The sequence below is a fragment of the Mauremys mutica genome, chromosome 2 (genome assembly GCF_020497125.1).
Source record: "Mauremys mutica isolate MM-2020 ecotype Southern chromosome 2, ASM2049712v1, whole genome shotgun sequence".
Taxonomy (NCBI): Eukaryota; Metazoa; Chordata; order Testudines; family Geoemydidae; genus Mauremys; species Mauremys mutica.
This window is the reverse complement of record NC_059073.1, coordinates 37697440-37713886: the sequence shown is the minus strand read 5'-3', so window position 1 is coordinate 37713886 and position 16447 is coordinate 37697440. Positions and strand designations below refer to the sequence as shown.

At 42.9% G+C, this 16447-nt stretch overlaps 1 protein-coding gene across 2 annotated transcripts in view; it reads right to left on the bottom strand.

Moving 5' to 3' along the window:
• Positions 1 to 9949: 9949 nt before the first annotated feature.
• The window catches only part of LRP12 (LDL receptor related protein 12), an 87273-nt gene continuing 80775 nt past the window's right edge, over positions 9950 to 16447 (bottom strand). For both annotated transcript variants that reach the window (XM_045007368.1, XM_045007369.1), the window contains 2 exons: positions 15661 to 15793; positions 9950 to 12383 (listed from right to left, as the gene is read on the bottom strand). In XM_045007368.1, coding sequence (XP_044863303.1) covers positions 11517 to 12383; positions 15661 to 15793 — 1000 coding nt within the window. In that variant the 3' untranslated portion in view covers positions 9950 to 11516. The remainder of the gene's footprint in view (positions 12384 to 15660; positions 15794 to 16447) is intronic.

Here is a 16447-nt window from a genome sequence, read left to right as displayed (position 1 = left end):
TGCCACTCAGGCTTGTAACCTGGGTGTTATCGTCTATTACGACTTATTTAGGTCTTCACATCCAGGCTATGTCTAAGTTTTGCAGACTTTTTCTGCACAACAGCTCTAAGATACAGCCTTTCCTATCCATCAACAGAGCTAGAATTCTTGTCCAGGTTCTTCTCATAATCTCACATGTTGGCTACTGCAACATCTTTCTCGCTGACCTTGACAAATGCAATCTTGTTCCACTGATAGCCATTCAGAATGCTGCTGCAAAGATATTTTTCCTAGTCCATCACTTTGACCATGTCACCCCCTCTCTTTGCATCCCTTCACTGACTCCCTCTTCTCTATCACTTCAAACATAAGCTACTCTTGTTCTTTCAAGGCCCTATTCCCAGTCTGTCTATTCTCTCAGTCACAGTATTGAAAAGTTGACCCTACTTCCGATCAGCCCACGTCAGCCTCCATCGCCCATTTGTTCAATTCTCCAGCACGCATCTCTGTGCTTTCTCCCATGCAGCTCCTCACATTTACAAGAAGTTCTCCACAACATACACAAAACAAATTCCTCCTGAAAAAACTCTACTTTGCTGTGAGACCTACAAAAAAAAAAACCAACCTTGAGAGGCTGAGACCATTGCCTCTTATGTTGACCAATACGGTCTGTTTCCTTGTACTCTATCTGTCTGCATCCACCTGTTAGCTCTTGGTTTATATTTAGACTGTAAGCTCTTCGGGGCAGGACCTGACTTGCCCCTCCGTGTTTTTACAGTACCTAGACACAATTGGATCCTGGTCCATAACAGGGACTCCTAGGTGGCACCATCACCAGTAGTCCTTCCCCTTACCCCATCTTCTGAAGTTGGGTCAAGCATCTGCCATCTTAATCTGCCCAAAAGCAGCAGTAAGGTCCACCTGCTTACCATCTTCTTTGATGCTATCAATCCATTGCTTCCTCCGCTTTACTCAGGATCTCTCTTTCCTACCATCCTCTCCTGCCATGCTCCATGTGTGTTCAACTCAGCCAAGTTAACAGGACAATACTGATCAGGGAAGAAATCAATATATGGGAAAGGAAATTGGTATATGATGAATTTGTGGTAAATGCTACTAGTAACACAATTCTTAGAATTAGGAAAGGTTCCATAGTTGATTAAGTATACACATATTTTAAACTGATACTGTCCGAACTGAATTTAAAGACATGCAGGAGAGAGATCCAAATGTCAGACTAAGTGTCAAAAGTGTTTGGTGTAATTAGAAACCTAGGATCTGTGACACTACCTCCTACTCATGACATGTTATTTAAGCAAAACATGCAGCATCTCAAAATCCTTATGTTTCATTTCCACTGTCATTACCCATGTTTGACCCAGATAAGCATGTATTTGATCAAACAGCTGCTGTCCACGCCACATGTCACCTAGAAGACATTTACGAGGAATGACTGAAAGTACCTCTGCTGATGGTGTATCAAGACACCCAAACATGGAAAGTCATGCAAATTGCCTGTTGTTCTCAGAGAGGGTATCAGTGGATCTGTAAGTGTACTGTGTTTGAGGTAACAACCCTACTATGTGGCCTGGTGGAAGGGTACCAACAGAACCTAGTGAAAGTCAACACGACATCCAGTGCAACTAACCAAATTGAAATCTCCTATGGTGCTGGTGACCTACAATGGAGAGGCACAATATTGTGTAGTAACTAATCACAAAGATTTTTATTATTCTCAAATTAAGTGTGTGGTCACAACTCCAAACTTGTTTTAAGCCCAAAGTACATATGATTATTGGGACATACGACAATCTCTCCTATATCTGGATTTCAAAACAAGACTTACTACTGATTCAGATTCTCAAGATCTACTCAGAAAAGTACCCCAATCCTTCATGCAGATACACCATCATTAGATTTACAGCTTAAACAGAAAGGGGAAAAAAAATCACATTTAATTGAAATTAGTAATACCACAGATCAAACAGAATAAACGCTGAATAAGTTATTTGATGGAACAGATGAAGTATTGACCATGCTTGTAGGGATGGAAATTGGTTAGAAGGGGTGGATTGTTGTCCACACTATCCTCACTAGGGCATTATTTATGCCTTATGTTACATGGGAGGAAAGATTAGGACATTAAGTCAAGAAATGCCTAGGAACAAGCCACATTCAGTCCAACCTATTTCCATTCCCCTTCTAGCCAGTTAGTTCACCAGCAGCATCCACAGCCACTGTAGAGTATTTATGAAGAAATGCATTACATAAACTCACATCAAGTACCAGAACCTCCATATGCTTTGTATGTCATTAACAGCCCATAGAAACAGTATGTCAAACGCCCAAGCTTCAGTACAAAGAAGCAGCCAGCCCCTAATAAGTATAGGACACTTACGTATAACAAGTAAGTTTTAAGTTATGTTTGTACTGAATTATAGTGTTTGCTGTGTATTAATGTGTGAGATGGGGTTATTTTTCCATAATATTCACCCCATCAAAGGTGTGTGTGGGGGGACTTGAAGACAATTATTTCACTTAATAATTTGAGAGGATTTATTGTTGTGATTAATCACATTGATTATACTCAATGTGTTAGCTATATAAGCAAAGTAAGGATATAATGCAAGGCATACAGGCTGAGGGCTGTAATATTTCAGCTTACCCATACTAGGCCTAAGCACTAGACACACAAGTAGGTGACCCAGGAATAATCCTGTACCAGTCAAGTTACAAGATTACTTTAAAGAATGTGCAAATGGGTAATTCTGAGATCCAGAAAGGACACGCTAGAAAAAACTAGGTTAGACCAGAAAAGGAGAGTGAGACTGGTCATGGAAGAATAGGGTTATTGGAGAGAGAAATAAAGATTGTCAACATTACTTAATTATTGGATCAGAAACGATTGACTGAGCAGAAAAAATTATTAGTAACCTATTTTGTAACTGTTGTTCTTCAAGATGTGTTGCATATGGTCATTCCACTTCTGGGGTAAGAGCTCCCAGTGCACTAGCTTTGGAGATTTTTTCCCTTAGCAGTACCTGTTGGGGTAGTGTATATGTCCTCTGATGCCTCGTACTGCTGAACAAACTGATATAAAGGAGAAGGAAAGTGGGGCATGAATGGGCACATATAGAAGAATAACAGTTACAGAACAGATCAGTAACTGTTTTTAATTTGAGTGATTGCACATGCCAATTTAATTTCAGGTGACTCATAAGTAGTTCAATTAGGAAGTAGAATTGGAGTCTCCCTGAATAATGATACAGGCCAAATCTGGAATGGTCTGTATTCTGTTGAAAGATGGTATGAGGAGATGCAAAAGTATGTATTGATGGCCAAGTTGCAGATCTACAAATGTCCTCCATAGGTACTTGAGCTAAAAAAGCTGTAGAAGCTGCTTGTGATGTTATTGAGTCTGCTTGGTGGAGATACATTGGTTATGTTGTAGCACAAATGCATGAAGGAGGAACTCCATGACAAGATTCTTTAAGGTGACACTGGAAGACCCTTCATCCTGTCTGCGACTGCAATGAACAGTTGAGAGGATGACCTAAATGGCTTAGTCCAGTCCAAATAAAAAGCTAACACTTTCTTGACATCCAGCATATGGAGTTTCTTCTCATTCTTATGAGCATGAAGTTTAGGAAAGAAAGCTGGTAAGTATATGGCCTGATTGATATGGAAAAGAAAAACCATTTTGGTGAGAAATTTTGGATGAGAGCATATCTTGTCTTGTAAATGACTTCATATGGGGGAGGTTGGAGGGGTATGGGGTGTCCTGATACCAGGGATCTCAATTTTCTTATTATCTTTGCAGAGGTAATTGCCACCAGCAAAGCTACCTTCATTGAAAGATGAAGCAAGAAGCAGGTAGCCAGTGGTTCATATTAGCCAATTAGCTTTGTTAAGGCCGGGTTTAAGTCCCAAGGGGATATAATCAGCTTAGACCCTTCAAGAACCTGAATGACACGGGACTGGAGAAAAGTGAATGATTATCAATCAGAGGGTGAAAAGTGGACATAGCTGCTAGGTGAACCCTGCTGGAACTAACAGAAAGATCATGTTCTTTTGGCTACAACAAATAGTCCAGAACATGCTGTATAAAAGCTAAGAGGCGAAACACCTTTTTGCTGAGTTCGTAAAGAGAATTGTTTCCATTTCAACAGGTAAATGCATCTAGTAGAAGGTTTTCTGCTATTCATGAGGATGCTTTGCATATCCTCTGAACAGACCTCCTCCTGAGACATTAACCATGGAACATCCAGGCTGGAAGATGAACAACTGGGTTGAGAGGAAGAAGGTGACCATGGTCCTCTGAAATCAGGTCTGGTTTTGGTAATGTCAATAGAGATCTAGTTGAGAGGCTCAGCAGAGTGGAAAACCAATGCTGACAAGGTCATGCTGGTGCTAGGAGGATCATGCAAGCGTGATGCTGCTTGACTTTTAACACCGATCTGGGAATGAGTGGAACCAGAGGGTAAGCATACATGAGTTTGTGTCTCCAGGGCAACAGGAAAGCATCCATTAAGACCCTGGACTGTGACCTGCTCTTGAACAAAATTGCTGACACCTTCAGTTGTGAAAAGTAACAAACAGTTCTGTGTACGGATGGGGAACTCCCTACCAGCACCAGACTTAAAAAATGAGTCTCTATGTGGCTGGAGAGACTACTCATGATGACTGGTGAAAAATCTGCTCAAGTAGTTTGTAAGACTATTCTGGACCCCCAGAAGGTGGGAGGCTGAGATGAGTCACATTGGGGATGCAAAACTCCCAAAGCAGCATCTTGGCACAGACGACCTGATCTGGCCCCTCTGTCTGTTGCTGCCACGTTGTCCAAAGGAACTAGTAAATTCTCTCCCTTGATACGGGGGAGGAAAGCATGACAAGCTAGATGAATGGCTCTCAACTGTTTCACATTTATTGGGAGAGCTAAATCTTAGCCAGTCCAGAGACCTTGAGTCTGTAGATTCTCCAGGTGGGCTAATGAACCAAGGACGGAAGTGTCTGTAATCCGAGTCAATGAGGGTTGTGGGGGAACGAAGGGAACTCCCACACATGTTAGTTGGTCCATCCACCAGTTCAAAGAGGCTAAGACTCCTGTGATCACTGGAACCAATATGTCCATTGGTTCGCAAATCTAGGAATAAATACACTGAGCTTAATGAACTCTGCAACTTCTTCAGATGAAGCTTGGCATGCTGAACCACATATGTACATGAGGCCATGTACTCCAAAAGTCTGTCAGTTCTTTACAGATGTGGTTGGATGAGCCTTTAGGTGAGATGGCCAACAGCCTGGAATCTGGTCTATGGAAAGGAAAGCCCTGGCCACTGTAGAACCCATGACAGTTCCTATAAACCATTTTTTGAAAAAGGGAGAACATTGCTGATCAATGGGGAAAAGTCAATCCCAATTGTATGAAGATGGACTGACTTCTGGGCCACACTGAATTCTGCCTGGTACCCAGACCAACCTCTCACCAACCAGTTGTCAAGGTATGGAAACGCTTGTACTCCTGTTTTCCTTAGGAATGCAGCCACCACTGCCAGAATCAGGAAGTAATGTGAATAAAATCCTTTTTCCCAGTGGAGAGGATCCTCCTCTATAGCTCCCAAATGTAGAAGAGACTGGACCTCCAGGAGGAGGGCAGCCTCATGAGAGTGGTCCCTGGAAAGGGAGAAGGGAGGAACTGAAATAAACTGAAGGGTGCATTCCAGTTCCAAACTGCTTAGACTACACGGATCAGTGAAAATATGGCCCCAAGCGTATCAGTGGAATGAACAGTCGAAAAAAACATGCATACTGGTAAAACAGCCCTCAACATGGCAATCAAACCAACTGGCATTTCTGGTCTGCCTAGAAACACTGACAGATGAAAATTAAGAAGGGGTAGGTCTCCTCCTATGAAGGCCTTCACCTTCCTCATAGACTGATCAGGCTGCCTGGGTGTAAAGGAGTGATACCACTGATATGTCTGAGGGCACAATGGTTTATTTTTAGGGAGAGAAGTACAAATCCCTAATAACTTCAATTAGAGTCTTAACGAATTAGATTCTAGTCAGTCTATTGAGAAGAGGGACAGACCTTCAAAAGATCCTTAACAGTCTGTTGGAGCTCAAGCAGCAGACCCAATGATTGAAACCACGAACACCAATGCATCATAATGGCAAACACCATGGCTGTGGCTGCTGAATCCACCCTATCCAATGCTGCTTGGAGAGAGATTCTAGCAGCCAGCTTACCTTCCTCCAAAAGAGCTTGAAACTTCTGCCTCACCTCCTCTAGCAGTTTGTCCATGACATTATTCCACAGGGAGAAATCGTACTTTGACAGCAAAGTGCTTGCTGGTTCAAGATATGAAAATGCAGGCCAGCACTAGACTAAACCTTTCTACTGAAAAGGTCAAGACTTTTTGCTTTTTTTGATTTGGGGTTGATGCGGGCTGACCCAAGCTTCCCCTCTTTTTCACTGTCAACAAAACCAACAAGCCAGGGGAGGAAGAGTATAAAAATGCTCATGACATGAGAAGGAATGTGGTACCTCCGTTTGGCTCCGTTGGCAGCAGAGATGAAGGGTCTGCCATAGTACATTTGTGGGCTTCAGTGTGGCCTTATTTACAGACAAATGGGAAGGTACGGCCTATGCCAGTTTGTCCACCTATCTATAGGAGGAATCTTGTACTAAGTTCACTTGACAGTCCAAAGAGGAAGCCAGGTCCTGGTATGTCCTGTAGTCATCTTGCAAAGGAGAGGGCACCCTAGACGTCAACACCTCATATGGTGATGAGGTGGAGGCTTCCACTGGTAGTTGAGGAGGAGTCTTGAACTCCTTTCACAGGAGGCTTTGGCAATCAAGTTTGGCCTTGCTCAGTATCGAAATTGGTAATGGGAGCAACTTTTTGAGTCTCTTCTCAAGAGCTATGGCAATGTCTGCTTGGGGATCTGAAGGGAGGAAGAACCAATGAGGACCTGAGATGGGAGGAAACCCCCAGCAGTTCCAATAATGCCACTAGTAGGCCATGGGGCCCCAACTCCTACCAACTCATTATTCTGAGTCTCCGGACCAGTGTGAACCCTCTGATTCTTACCATAAGTCCTCAATAAAAGTGAATGATTCCTTCTATCCAATAATGAGGGGCACAGGAACCTACTTCTGACTCCAAGAAAGAGCCCAAGTCTCCTGAAAACAGAAGCACCCACTTGGTAGTGAGGTCTGGCACTGAGTCTCCAGAGACTTAGGCACCGTGAAGAGCATGCCTGGCTTGCCTCTTGACAGTGGCAGGCAAAACATTGGGTTGACTGAAGCAGGCCATGGTACCAGTGGATGCAGCACACTTGCAGGCTGCATATCCACTGGCCCCGAGTGACTCCTGCATCGCTGGGGAATCTGGAACTAAAAGGCACAAGAAATCTTGCATCACAGTGTAAGCCTCCAGTATTCTTGGCATGAAGAGGGTCCCCTGGTGCTGCTTTTGTTGCATCAGAAGGGTTGGTACCAAGGGTCGTGGCAGTGGTTGGCCTCAATGACACCAACCTTGGAGCAGGAGTCCATGACCCTGCCTGTGGTTATTGGCACCAGGAAGTGCCTCCTCTCTGAGGAGACACACTTCCCTGTCTGCTTAGTGGAGACCTCAACCTTTTGGAGGATGAGTCCTCTTCAAAACACCCTGATGATGTTTCTTTCTTGGCACGTAGGAAGGAAAGAGGCTCCAGGATTCAGTAATGTCTGGAGGAACACTCCTTACTCAAATCGACGTGCTTAGTATTGACACCAAACAGGAATGCTCTGAAGTTGGACGAAGGGCAGCCTCCATGAGAAAGTGATGAAGCCTTGTCTCTATCTTTCTTGATTCAGGGCTTAAAGTTCCTGGAGATCTGACACCTGTCCCAGATGTAACCACACTGAGGCACTTTAAACATGAGAATGGCTGTCACTTACCAGCATGGATTTCCTGCAGCTGGTGCAAGCAATGCTTAAAGCCCAGAGACTGAGGCATTTCCCCAGTAGTGGGCATCACGAGTGGAAACACACATCTATTAACTATACTATGAAAACTAGAACATACTACAAAAATGAGTACCAACTATATACAAAAAACAATTTTCCTGAGGGGGGGGCGGTGGGGGAAAATTGCAGAAGCTAAAATGCTCCGACTACCAACCACTGCCGGTAAGAAGGGACTGAGGGAGGTAGGGGAGTGGCTCCACCCCTTATACCATTGCAGAGCAGCTTGAGGCAGCAAAGGGGGCGTGTGCTGCCCTAATGGGTACCACTAAGGGAAAAATCTCTCACACTGGTGCAGTGGGTGTGCACACACCTGAAGTGAAGTGAAATGAAATGGACTTGTGCAATCACTCAAAGAGCCTGTGGATTAAGTCCCAGTTGCAATAAGGATTTAACACTCATTGATGAAAATAATCAATATGAATTTCCCAGAATTAGCACTAAGATTAGCAGTTTGAACAAGCATAAACTTTGCCTGGGAGTTCTGATTTGGTTAGCACAGTAGTAAACAAAACACAATAATAATTACAACTCTAAGGAAGTTGTTTTATTTTCAGGGTGCTCTACCGGAATTAATTTTGGAGCAGGCATGGGTCAAAAATATTCACTTGCATTCATGCAAATGGTGGACTTGTAACTGGAAACTAGATAAGTGAAATAGTTGTGCTACAGAGAGACTCAAGCAATCAACCTTATATTTAGGTCTGCGTGATAGATGATGAAAGAGAAAATGTGGTATGTGAAAGGAACAAATTACATCTACATGTGAACTCTTTCTACATTTAGAAACTTTGTCATGCATAGAAAATAGAAACCTCTTATAAAAATTGTGCAGTCTTCAGAGCTGGTAGATGAACGTGATGTCATATTTAAAAGAAAATTAAATATAAGTAAAAGGTTTATTTGACAGCAACTATTCATCTTTAGCATTTCCTTCAGATGTCTCAATATTCCAGAAAAGACAAATAAAAAACCACTTAATTATATATTTCCAGCCGTTCAGACAGATGTGTAGAGGTACAGTTGTCTGCTCAGAGTGCTAATGATACTGTTTGTATTCCCAGTAACAGTGAGCTAGATAGCTACCCTTAAATTATGTTGCATTAAAAGCATTGTAACAGATTGTAAATAAAATCTATATTTTCAATGGCCAATGTCCCAATTCCCAATCAAATCCTACTCCCACGTTTTCTGTCTAATTGTTCTCCTTGAGAACAACTGACCATTGTACTTCACACTCCTCCCCTAACGAATCTCTATATGCAAACCTATAGACTTTAATAGACTCAATACTGTTCATTTCTTGTTTGTATGTGTAGGTCTGACATGTTTTGTACTAATGCTTGATAGGAAGACTGTACCTCAGTTATTCAAACAATTTCAGAACCACTTTCCAATGTCATTGATACAGTCAGGGTTTTTTAAAACAAATATTAAAATACTAATTTACATCAGAACATGGAGCGAAGATTTTACTTGGTTCATATGTATTTTAGGGCCAGTTTTTGCTGCACCTTATTCATGCTGCATAGTAACTTGCTCCTCAAGTAGTCTCGCTAAAATCAACAGCATATGGATTGGTCAATGAGAATAAGGGCTGCAAAATCTGGAGCTAATGATTTGTACCCTAGTACCTTTGGCACAACTGCATTTAATACTTGCACTTGGGAACTGAAGAATGACTAATTTCAAAATGAGTTTTCAACACCTGTACTGCACACAGGTTCCCCAAAGCTCAAATCTGCAGGATCATACCCAAAGCTGGATATATATCTGTTACCTCTTGAGAATAAAGTCAATGTATAGGTTGTAAAATTTTGCTTCATTTTCTCAGGTTGCTGTCTGTGAATGAAGCGAGCGAGTGAGAGATGTCTACTTTGCAATCAATTCAATTTTTCTCATTTAGATGTGTTTGTACTCCATAGATGAGGGTTTTTAAAAAAATAAACAAAAAATAAAAACAAGTAGATCTTTGGTTTATCTTTAAAAAGTACCTCAAAACATAACAAAAATTCATTTTAATTTTGATACATATTAAAACATCTTAGTCAGTTCTGCCTGACAGCATAACATGACAGAAATGCACAAGACTTTAAACATGCTTTAAAATGACATTCAGCAAAGTATTTAAAATTTAATAAATAGCATACAGTCACACACAAATACATTTTTCATACTGAATCATTAAGCCTACTCAAAACAGACTGGCAAAGAATAAATAAGACAGTAGTTGACAATTTTTTTTTTGTTTTTGTTTTTAAAAGATGTAGATTCCTGCTATCACACTAGTTGCCACACTTACTTGCTTATCACAAAATTGGTAATTATAAACAATTTTTTTCACTGATCTGTTTTGCTCCAACTTGTAATATTACCAAAAAAAAAAAATTAAATGGATATACCGAAGGGGATTTTTTTTTTTTGAACAACCAGTCTGAAACCAAGTAAACCAATTTTTTTTTTTTAAATACAATGAATAAATAGGGATTTAGTAAAGGAAATTCAATTGTAACAAAATGCAACTCCCCAAGAAAAGAGCCATGGAAATATATAGCAATTTCAGTATTAGAGAATAAAGTGATAGTGCTTGTGCACTAAGCTCATTAGAGACCTCAATATGATTTTAGTGCAAATCCCTTGAATCCAAATAAGTTTTATACCTATATTACTAGGGAAAAGATCTATTACCAGTTGGAACATATCCTGTTTAGTATTTGTACCTATAGCAGACATTTTTAAGAATGCATATTGTAACATCTTCAGCTATTTGGTTTTTTGTCCTCAAACTGAGATAACGAATGACCTGGGATTTTATAGCCTACTTAGTTGTACCATATTGGATTGCAATTTATTAAATGTTGGATTCCAATGTTATAAAGACTATAAAAGGGCTTTTGCCATCAGTTTATCTAATTATACCTAAATTTCATACATCACTGCATTTTGAACTTTTGAAAGACAAGTGTTATGGTGAAAGTCTCTCCCTTTGAAAAAGTTCACATGATGTAATTCAAGAATATTTAGACAAAATGTTATATAAACCTCAAAAGGAAAAATACACATTTTTACATTAACAATCCTTACCAGCATTTAGTATATTAAGTTACAAGTATGTTGGCAATAATACAGTGGATTCAATTTCCAAAGGAAAAATTCTGTACAAATTAACCTGTTAATATGGGGTAAACAAACAGGCAGTCAATAAGTCTTGAGTAGCCATGTTTCTACTGTGAACTACAGTACCAGGAAAAACTTATTTGAAACTAACTGGATGAGCACTGGTTACTTAAAGAGTAATTCATTTATACTGGATAGATTTATTCTGAGTCATTAAAACGTTCACTTTAGTAGTCCAGAGTTACCCAGTATAAGAAATGTTTATTCAACCACACAGGCAAAAACATGTTACTCACATGATTTTGCCCTGGACTTTTTAAAACTAGAATCTAGTTTTCTTAACTACAAAGTACAAAACAATGACTGATATTGCTCCAACTTGCATACAATTTCCCCTATTCAATCCGTACCTAACAAAGTAACAATGCCTCATCATCACTAGTTTCATTTTTCAGTGCTGCTTCTAAGCAAGTGTCGGGTATCTGGGCAGTGTGTACAATACCGCAGCGCTCACATGGGCCATCTCGTTTACATGACCTTACTCCGTGATGCATTGCACTGTAAGGCTGCCTAAGCTCTTGTCCTTGATCTGAGGAGAGATCAAGCAGGGGTCTTGAACAGTCATTAATATCAAAGTCTGATGCTACATCAGAAACTGGAATTAACATTTCAACATCGTCATCTTCATCTCTTCCACTAACACTATTATCAAGCTGTCTCAAAGGACTTTGGTTCTGATTTACTGAGCTTGATCTCCCTAAAGTAAAGCGTACCCAACGTAATCCTTGAGTCATACGACTTAGTGCACTAGTGAGCTGGTGGCGTGCTGGACTTGCACTTGGGGGTTCTACACTTGTCATTTCTCTTCCATTATCTGTATTACTGCCACTGGTATTCTGAGCTGAGGAACTTCCACATGCTCCTACTGTTGCTTCTATTGCTGTTGCAGGTGGAATTTTTTGAGGCAAAGTGGCAGCAACACCACCCACTGCTCCTGCTGTGTCTCTTCTTTCATTTTCTGTGTCTGTGTCATCAGATTCGACTGAAAATAGACTTCTGTGAGTATTATTTCTTTCAGCTTCTCTACTAGTACTCTGACTGGCAACAACATCATCTCCATCAGCTGAGACTACTGCCAGTGATCCAGAATGACGGGACCTTGCAAAATTAAAAATTCGATTCCAAATGTTACTTGACCTGCCAGCAATCGGAAGTCTGATTGAGGTAAATCCAAGCTGAGATCGCACCGCTAGTCTCAGGTTTTCCAAAACTGAAGCCTGAAAAAAAAGACACACAAATTAGTCACTGAGAGCTGATAGTGTGCCAGAAAAGGAGGATGATACAGCTCCTGCCCAAAAGGAGCACACAACATAAATGAGAGATGTTAGCATACAGGCTCGTTTGTCAGCCTGAGATAGAATTTTGGGTTTGACTTTTTGGTACTTTTATATCTTATACTAATATGTATGAAGAACAATGAACAAAGACACTACGTGTTGCATTTCCCACAACCAGGTGGGGCTTTTCGTACAGTGGATAGAATTAAGGGATAGAGCAGCTAAAATGTTATTGGGCATGGTGGGAATGCAATATATGAGCACACACTTGACAACTGCCTCAACTCCTTATCTCAAAGGCAACCAGTCAGGAGGGGGTTAAACACTAAAAGACTAGAGAAATACCTGCCCCTGACCAGAGCACAACCTCACTCCTTACACCTCCCATGGGGTACAAAAGGGGTGGGATGAAGAACACCACTCACAACCCTCCAGAACAGAACATGACCATAAGTTATAAGGGGTGTGACTAGGGGCATGCATTGCAGGTACAGTAACTCCTCACTTAAAGTTGGATAACTGCTCTTTACACCAACCCAACAGCAGGTGTGCGAGTTAATGGGGTAAAATTATGTAGCGGGACTACACGGGGATGTCCATTGTCTCCTTTACTTTTTGCACCAGCCATGGAGCTTTTTGCAGATGATAAAGAACAATAAATCTATCACAGGAATAAAACTTGAATGAATACAGCAGAAAATAGCTTTATAGGCAGATTATGTATTCTACCAAAAACAAATATTTCCCTAAAATTAATATCTAAAGAAGTCCAGGACTTTGGGAAAGTCTGGATTTAAAAGTAAATTATGCCAAATCTGAAATGCTAGCTATACGTTTGCCAGACTCTGAAAAGTCATTCCTCCAGAAAGCATTTGGGTACAAATGGGCAACAAACTCTATAAGATGCCTAGGAATCCAAATATCAAACTATCTAGAAGAGCTCTATGATTTAAATGTCAAAGCACTACTTCAGCATATCAAAAATGATCTGGAGTACCAGGGATAGTACACAATTTCTTGACTGGCAAGAATAGCCACAGTTAAAATGAACATTTTGCCAAGGATATCTTTCTTGTTTCAAAATCTTCCTGCCCGGCTAATCGTGAGTGAACAGGTACCCATACCCTTTGAATGGCACAAAATATTTCCTCTCCATCTCTTTAACTGTGGGTGGTAGAGAGACGGGTGCTTGCCACAATGCTTTAGTAGCATTGTGGATGGCCTTAATGAGGTGCCAAGTCACCCTCAAGGGATCTTTAAACACCAAAATGTCGACCCAGGGTTCGGACTCCTTCAACACCTCCTTTACCTGCATGCCCAAATTTTCAGCCACTCTTCTGATTAACTCCTGGTGGGCTCTCTTGTCCATGACCGGCAACATGGTAGATATGCCCGCCACCGGGGAGGATGAGGAAGATCCCCATGGGGGCTCTGGGCTTTCCTGACCCTCTGGCTCGCAGGGATCCCTTTGCGCTGAAACACCCTGCATGGCGCTGCGGTCTCGGTGCCTGCCTGCGTGCCAATCTCCTATCCCCAGAGAGGTTCCCGGGCTACAGATGTTGAAGATGGAGGGGCCAGCGCCTCTAAAAGCACTGACAAGGATCTGACCCTGGCCCCAGTGGTAGGCCCACTGGGTCCAGAAGGGCCACTGAGCCACTGCCTGACACTGTGGTGGCCATGGCTGCCCCTCCTCTTGTCTGGAGCAGTGCCAGCTTCACCTAGAGGCGAATGACTCCACCTCTGAGTCCCATGAGGACTCCATCTGGAGCGGTGCTGAAGTGAGGGTGAGCAGTGCCGCATCATTGCTGGCTTGCCCCTGGAGGGCACGGTACCTCTTTGCAATGCTGATGCTGGTGGTGGCGCCAGACAGGGGATTGTGCCGCCATTGCTATGAGGTCCCTAGCCGCCTCAAAAGGTGTCCGGTGTGGAGAGAAGATCAAAGTCCTTCTCCTGAGGCACCTGCACTGAGAAGTCCACTAGAACCAGACTCGACAGACTTCCCAGTGAGGCCAGAGTCGATGGTGTCAGCTGAGTCGGAGCTGAACGAGGGTGTCCTGGCATGTGATGCACCCCTCTGGTGCTTCCTCATTTCACTGCTATAGTAGGAGAGCAACCTCTGTTGGTCTTCTTCCTTTTGTGCGGCACCAGTGAATGGGGGCACTCGCACTGGAGGTCATCTTCGGTGCCAGGGAGTGGCAATGCTGTGGATCCCTGGAGTCAGAGTCCTTGGTGCCATGGCTTCTCTTACCAAGGCCAGTGTACTCGTCATTGAAGTGCTAGACACATGGTCAGATGCCACCTGTGGTGCCTAGGGATGAAGGGCTGACTCCATGTGGAGCAATTTTAGCCTAAAGTCCCTCTCCTTTTTAGTTCTTTGGTGGAAGCCTCTACAGATCTTGCACTTCTCAGTCTGACTGGCTTCCCGCTAACACTTTAAACAGGTGTCCTGTGGGTCCTCCCTTTGGCATAGGCTTCAGACAGGACCCACATGGCTTGAACCCTTGGGGCTGTGGTTGAAACCCCCAACTGAAACTTAACTAACAAAGAACTACCTCAAATTAACTACGTTTTTAACTATTTACAGAAACACTAGAAAGAGTCTCCACTAGGGGAATCGCTTGCCATAGCAAGAGTTGATCCACCGACCGTCACTGGTGGTAAGAAAGAACTGAAGAGATGGTGGGTCAGCAGGGACCTATATACATTGCCATGAAGGCGTGACTCCTGAGGGCTTCACAGCCGATCTGACGGGTACCACTAGGGAAAAAACCTTTCGACGACTGTGCACGCGGCACGGGCACACCTATTTGGACTCGACATGAGCAAGCACTCAAAAACCATCATAATTCTGACTTTTCCCAATCTCTGAGTGATTGACTTTTCAACCTTAATGTTCTTTGTATGGAATATATATACACAACATCCACCACTGCACCTACCAGTTGTAACTTTTACTATTGCAAGATATTGGCATTCCTTTAAAAAAAATTCCTTTAAAAAAAATCAACTTCTTTGCAAAATGATTCAGTTGTGCGTCGTCACCATCTCTTATGATGGAGAGTTGTCCAATATTTAAAAGTAATTGTGGTACAAAAATATTAATGTGGCTGAAGAAAGTGATAAACCTCAAAACCCTTAACATGGTAGTTAGAAAGCAAAGTTTGTAAAAATTTAAATTGGATGGCCTGCTACTTGGGGATAATCAGAAACACCTTACCTGGTTTGGTGAACAAACAGGAAAATCTTCAACTGGTGGAATTAAGCCTTGAGCAATTAACTGTCCATAAGATGGAGGAGCTTCTCTTCTTAACAACTCGGCCTCAACCCTTGACAACTGTGTTTCAAATGATCTTTCAAGAAGAATAAAAAGTTATATAGTACATAAACAGATAGCATGTGTTCATAGATAGGGGTTAGACCAAGGGTGGGCAAACTTTTTTGGCCTGAGGGCCACATCTGGATGGGGAAACTGCATGCAGGGCCATGAATGTAGGGCTGGGGTAGGGGATTGGGGTGCGGGAGGGAATGTGGCGTGTGGGAGTGGCAGGGCTGGCTCCAGGGTTTTTGCCGCCCCAAGCGGCCGGGGGGGAGGGGGGGGGAGAAGGGGGGGAGAGAGGCCACGATCGCGATCAGTTGCAGCTCCACCGTGACACTTTCTTCTTCGGCGGCAATTCGGCAGCAGGTCCTTCCCTCCGAGAGGGACCCGCTGCCAAATTGCCACCAAAGACCCCGACGTGCCACCCCTTCCCCTTGGCTGCCCCAAGCACCTGCTTATTGAGCTGGTGCCTGTAGCCGGCCCTGGGGAGAGGCTCAGACGGCAGGGGGTTGGGGTGCAGGAGACGTTCGGGGTGCAGGCTCCAGCCCGGCGCCGCTTACCTGGAGCTGTGCTGGAGTGACAGTGGCGCGCAGCGGGGCTAAGATGGGCTCCCTTGGGGGGCGGGGGAGGAGAGGAGGGGAAAGGGGCAGAAGACTCTGCACGCTGCCCTCCTCTGTAGGTACCTCCC